This window comes from Rhagoletis zephyria, unplaced genomic scaffold, assembly GCF_001687245.7.
Source record: "Rhagoletis zephyria isolate East Lansing unplaced genomic scaffold, Rhagoletis_zephyria_1.1 Rzeph_scaffold_21494, whole genome shotgun sequence".
NCBI lineage: Eukaryota > Metazoa > Arthropoda > Insecta > Diptera > Tephritidae > Rhagoletis > Rhagoletis zephyria.
In genome coordinates this window covers 500-6,937 of record NW_016178552.1, presented here as the reverse complement: position 1 = coordinate 6,937, position 6,438 = coordinate 500, and the positions used below count along the sequence as shown (strand labels likewise).

The following is a 6,438-nucleotide window of genomic DNA, read 5'->3' as shown; positions in this document are numbered from 1 at the left end:
CGCTTAGTATTGGCACAGGGAAATGGAACTATTGATGATATGCGTTACTTCCAAGTGGCTACCTCTCTAATCAACAGACCACATACATGGCCGATAGGTTCCAAATTATGCTGCGCCTGTTTAGTCACCTAGAACAGTAGGATGCAGTGAACAAAGTTATAGACCTGTAGGAGCCGCACTTCAGGCAGCAAAAAGAACTGCTCGAATGCTACCACAGGGCACAACTGACACCTTGAACAGGGGCGTTTAATAAAAAAAGGAACATATTTGGGTCCGAGTGAAAATAGGTTTTTGTAAATTATAAGTATACATTCTTTTTAAAATATCGTATTTTTACTCACCTCAAGTACATCTCTTTGCGATTGATTTCATTTTTATAGAAATTCAATAAGTTCACTGTGCAAGACATTCGCTTGTCACGATTCTCCTCACCCTGCATTACGCTACGATAATCCAATAAACGCTCCAATAAACGCGTTACCGATGCTATGAAAGCGGTGCCAGCATCCTTCCAACTGGGATTCTCTGTTTGGACTTTTTCCAGTAAGCTGCGTAGGTAAGAATGATTCGCAACATAGTTACATACATACATATATAGTGATGAGTGATTTAAAAACTCATTATTGCCAAGAAGGAAAGTCCAAATATGTATTTATAAAGAAACTATAACAGCACAACAACGAAAGCTTTCAATTTATTGCAGATATACTAAGAAAAAGTTATTAATATACACAAGTATATGACTCGAATAAATTATACAGTGAAACTTCGATATAACGAACCTTGATAAACGAAAAACTCAATAACAAAATATTTGCTGAGTCCCCTGAAAAAACATCGTTGTTGCGAATTTTCCATACGGTAAAAATGTAAAACAATTTCAAATTGATCAAATCTGGCAACGTTATTATCAATTATTTTGAGTTTAGTTTTGTCAGGAATAGGCTAACACCAGAACCCGGCCGCAGTAAATGAATATAACATTTTCTTTGCGGTCACGTGGAGTCATTGGTTTGTGCGAACGATGTAGAGATAATGTCCCATTTAATATGCAGAATGTGCCATATTCTAGGCCGCCGGCAGTCGTAAACCCGAAACTATGTACACTAGAGTGGCCCAAAAATAGTAAAGTCGGAATTTTAATGCCGCCACCCCCTAGGATTGTTCTATACCAAAAAAATGTACCCATATTTTTTTTTTTAAATCAAAAAATATTTAGTTAGTGCTCAAAGCGCTCAACGTTTTCCATGTATTTTATATGGGAAAAACAATTTTTCGTAGAAACTTCCAATATTAATATCCAGTTGATTATTTAAAAGATTTTTATTGGTCACCCCATAGCATATTCGGGGGGGTTTGGCGGACCTATCAAATATAACTACCATGAAAACACGGCTTAAGAAATAATTGGGTATTATTATTGGGAATCTGATCGAAAAATATTGATTTTCAAGAATTCTACACCATTTCTACGAAAAGTTGTTTTTCCCGATATAAAATACATGGAAAACTTTGAGCGCTTTGGAAACTCCCAAATTTTTTTTATATCAAAATAAAAAAATTGGGGTATATTTTTTCGGTAAAGAACAACCCTAGGGGGTGGCGGCATTAAAATTCAGATTTTACTTGTTCACATGCATTTTTGGGCCTCTCTAATGCACATGCATACATATAAGTATATGCAAATACTAACGACACAAAAATTATCTTTCTAATAAAGTAAATTTTCAGCAGTATTATTAATTTTTGCTTCTATTTTTATTTCAATTCTTATAATGTTCTGCACCTCGGACAGTTAATACGAATGTTTGGAAAAACTCGAAAGAAATATTTTCGCGAAAGTAATACATAAATAGATATGTGAATATGTGTTTGTTCTGGGTATGAGGGGGAGTGTAAAAATGATTTCTAGAAATATCTGAAGTTCAGCGTCTTCTACCAAGATTTTCTTTTATTCTACGGCAAAACACATAGGGCTGAACTGATAATATAAACTATGAAATTGGGCTTAATCGATTCGGTGGTTTTCAAGATTTACAGCTTCGAACACATTTTTATATATTTTTTTTTTGTTTTTGGTTTAGTTATGTTTTTGTAGTAATTCGTTAAAATAATCAACAAAAATGTACAACGGTTAGTTTCTAATATGCAGAGGTTTCGTGGAAGGCAAGTATCCTCACTACAAATAAGAATAGTTTAAAAAATCGTTTTGAGCTTTAAAATTTCTTTTCCATGTAAAAAAAATCGATAACAAAAGACTCACAAGCTCGCCATTTCAATGCTTGGTTTAAATTCGCCATAACTCTGTTTCCACATGACATTTGTTAAATTACACACATTTTTCTGTTCCAAAAATTAGCGATAATTCGATACAAGAAATCTCAATATTTTACATAAGTAAATACATTAGAAAGAAAGGTTAATAAATAAAACAAACAACTGTAACATATCGGTTTAGCTATTTAATGTGAAAATCTACAATGAAATGATAGCAAATCAGAGGTAATAGACTACAACAACAAAACAAAACGATGACTGAGGTGAGATGAGATTTTTCACTTACACCAAGCTCAGATGTTCCCTTCGGTTGGTTGGTTGCATTTTGTGTTTGTTAATTGAATGCATATTTAACATATTTTTTAAGAGGCGATTTGTAGGCGATGAACAGACATTTAACATGATATGATTAGTACAAAATATGCAAATGTTTACATATATACAAACTGGTATAAGTACAAAAAATAGTTATTGTTAGGGATAAATAAACACATATACACATGAAACTATGCATAAATGTTAGAATTGAGCATTAGACTGGGGCAAGTCGGCGTGCACCAACTGATTTACGCACTTACATAAATATGCACATACTTATGTATACATATATTGTTCTGGATAACTGATGGTTACCCCAAAATTAAACAAAGTTAGCAGGGTTAAGTTAAACATATTATTGAGAGACTTTAATTTGGAAGGAATAAAATTCCTCAACCTGAGTTATATTCATACCAAATAATATACATATGCGCATAATCCCATTCGGGTTAAGTTAAGCTCCAACCGAGACGATGCCGCGAATGTTTTCGAAGCATCAGAAAAAGGAATCATATTATTTCTGTTGTAACAGAAGAATACGAGTATATCGATGCTCGGTGATGAATTGTATGGAAGGAAGAATCCTATTGTCTTGATATCACCTAATGAGAAATGTTAGAATCCTGTTTTTGTCTTTGTGGTAACAGCATAAATATTCATCAAATAGTTTTTTGTGAATGCTGCTGTAGTGACAGTTATAAATCTGTGTCGCTCTGATTACGTAGACCAAACCATGATAAAAATATTTATAAGGCACAATCGCTGAGAGCCAGCTTTAGAAATTTTGACGTTACGTTTTCTAGAGTTTTGTTCGCATTTTGTTCTTTACGGAGGTGGAATTTTTCACTTCATTGTAAGTAAATTAGCTCTAAAGCTATCATGCGTACGACTGCCGTCAATTCGACGAAGCATGTAGTTTACTTACAAAATACAAATAAGCATGTACCTCCAGGGTTAAAGAAACCACAGTAAATGGCCAAATGCAAGCCGTACAGAAATTGCGGAGCTTGTAATGAGTGCGATTGGGCCATTTATAACTGTTTCAATTACCCAGAACAAAACTTACAACAGGCTAATAGAAACTGAAAAAAAACGGCAGATCATGTAACCCTGCGATCTTTTTATCCAACTATTTACTTTTATAACTTTTAAACACCACATAGATAATCTCTCCATATTACGAAAAGCATCTGTTCTAGCGTTCTTACAATTGACGGTATAGTAAACTCTTATCAAGAACTGTCGCTTCTGCAGCCATCCCAGCAAATTGTAGGATATTCTAAAAAAACAAAATAAAAATATGGGAACAAAACTATAAAACAGAAATATAATTCTCTTTTACCCTCCTGCTCGGCGTTGGAAAATGGTAAAAAACGAGAAATTTCTGTTCATAAAAACTTTTTCTGCAACTGATATTTGCTTACCCCAGCCTAATGACCATACCAGTTGAAGCAATTTATGTTAAATAATATTGATTTATTAAAAAACTTACATTGTGCTGAAAAGTTCACGGTACTCATCGTCGCCCTTGTTTTCGCTGATTAGCAAGTCCAATTTATCGATAAGTTCACTCTCCACTAACCGAAAGGAACCACGTGCACTCTGAAATAATATTTTCTAAATGTAAAATACTTAACATAGTAAATTAATTAAAATAAGTTCTTACTTGCTCGCACTGCATCATGTCGTAGAAGACTGTTAAAGTTGCCTTCCTCAGCGCTGGCTCTGGCACGAGCGTTACTTCCAGGAACGGTCCCACCATTGAGGGTATAAAGTGCAACTTTTGTTCACCCAACTGTGACCACATGCTGAGTATTTGGAAACCCATTAGCACACGCATATCACCGTGCGTATTTAAAATCTTTCTGCGCTTTGGTTCGCGGTACTTTTCCAATTGCAGTGATGGTTGCGTTAGAAATGTAACAGCTAAACTAAAGTAAGACCACCAAAGTGGTGAATCGAAGGACTGCGGACCGAGAAAACGATAAACCAATGGCTTTGCGAATTCTTCCAATGCCTTGCGCAGCACATCGTTGCAAGCCAACTTCATGATCAACCAATCGGTTGGAAACACTTGCCAATCCTGTGAGAGCAGTTCCTCGAATACCAGTAATGACTTGCTAAGGAAATCTTTCAAATCACGTGGATCTTTATTGGGACTCAACTCGTCCCAGTAGTGTTTGTAATGCGTTTCATCGAGCAGCTGCAGCAGACCAAGTAGGCAGGCGACCAATTGTGGCAGCACAGCATGAGCACCTTCCATCATGATGCTTATGGTTTTGATGAGAATACCGAGGATGTTCTTACACAGCGAATCCAAGTCATGTTGCAATGTGTTTGTGACTTTTTCGCGCTGCTGGCGTTGCAGATCATATAGATGATTTAGAATTTCAGATATTATTTCAGCACAGAGTCGCAGCTCGTCGCGGCGTCCCAAATGCATGCGCAGGTGTTTACAGGCGACTGATAGAACTACAGTGCGCGAGTCTGTAGGAGAGTGGGGAAACGAGACAGGTCATAAAAGGATTTAAATACATATATTTTAGTTTCTTTATTTAATTGGAAATTAGTAAAATAAATTCCTCTTTTTTCAGCAGATATTCCACAAAATACAGAAAACCAGAAATTAAAAACAATTTTTTTAACAAGTTTTTTTTTAGTGCCAAACAAAAATTTTGGCGGACACCACCTAACGGCTAAATTTTTTGTGGAGTTATTTCTTTCCAATCAAGTAAAGCGGACCATAAATAGGGATGTTCCAAATATCTCTACTCCTGTGGCACCTATCGGGAAACACTTTTTGTGGAGTTAGTCCTTTTCATTTAAGTAATATTCATTCCAAATATGAACTATATTGGACCATAAACTTGGGGTTTTCAAATATCTCGACACCTGCGCCACCTAGCGATGACTTTCTCTTCGCGGACTACCGTGCCTATAATAGCTTTAACAAAGGTAATGGGGTCGTCTGCACGAAATACACAGACAAAAACTTTTGCCGCCCTACCTATTCCTATCGAAGTACGTGTTGTACCACCTACTTTCCACAAGGTACTGGTACTGGTACAAGCTGCTACTGTTCGCTTCATGCCCGGATTGTGCAAGATCGCTGCATGTTCAGCCACCTTGCTTTTCCGACAGGTTGATGCGCGGGATCACCGCATAAGGGATCTCAATTTGGTAAATCAAAATAATCGGACAGAATTGGCAAAGCAAGTTAAGACCAGTAACTTAGTGCTTGGTGCAAGTAAGCTTTGGTCTATGGTCAGTTATTTGTTCAACGCGACGAGGTAGTGTATCTACTACATTCAGTAAGTGTACTTCGTCGGACCCAAAGAAGTACATGAACTATTTTAGCCGGAAATTCGCACTACACCCTTCGGCAGAAATCGTTAAACTGTGAAACACTAGTGTGCCACTTGCTTTCACCAACAACGAAGTTCTGGTGGTCATCGGGATGACTAGATCGTCCAAAGCCATTAGTCGGGCCGGTCTTAGCACCATCAACCTGTGTAAATACCTGTACAGTGGAATATATGTAGGTAAGGTAGTATCACTACAAAAATCCGGGAACACTGCCAACCTTGAGAAGTCATCTCGCTCGATATCTCTCATTTTTGCAGTAGTGAAGCTAATTCAGGTGATTCACACTACATCATCAGACATCAACATGGCTACCACAAATTATTTTCCAAGCCCAGACGAATTGAATAGGTGGTTTCATCCCCATTATATTTCATTTCTACTTCATTTTGATGAAAAACTGGACTCGGTTATACTCTGTCGGTATACAATTTCGGACAGAACGTTATAGGCCTTTCAATGGACCAAAAAAATCCTGTT

The 6,438-nt window shown here is 36.6% G+C and overlaps 1 protein-coding gene across 3 annotated transcripts; it reads right to left on the bottom strand.

Annotated features, from left to right (window-relative positions):
- Window positions 1-297: 297 nt before the first annotated feature.
- LOC108381125 (dedicator of cytokinesis protein 3-like) lies at window positions 298-5,077 on the bottom strand. 3 transcript variants are annotated; one of them, XM_017637532.1, is made up of 4 exons: window positions 4,262-5,077; window positions 4,088-4,197; window positions 2,564-2,581; window positions 298-548 (listed from the first exon to the last, which is right to left on the bottom strand). In XM_017637532.1, the coding sequence occupies exons 1-4, from the start codon at window positions 5,036-5,038 to the stop codon at window positions 338-340; spliced, it is 1,116 nt and encodes a 371-aa protein (XP_017493021.1). In that variant the 5' UTR covers window positions 5,039-5,077; the 3' UTR covers window positions 298-337. The 3 variants fall into 3 exon arrangements, 2 of the variants coding, with proteins under 2 accessions (XP_017493021.1, XP_017493022.1); XR_001849611.1 differs by having other exon boundaries at window positions 479-548; window positions 2,564-2,723; XM_017637533.1 differs by lacking the exon at window positions 2,564-2,581 and having other exon boundaries at window positions 301-548.
- Between the last annotated feature and the right edge of the window lie 1,361 nt (window positions 5,078-6,438).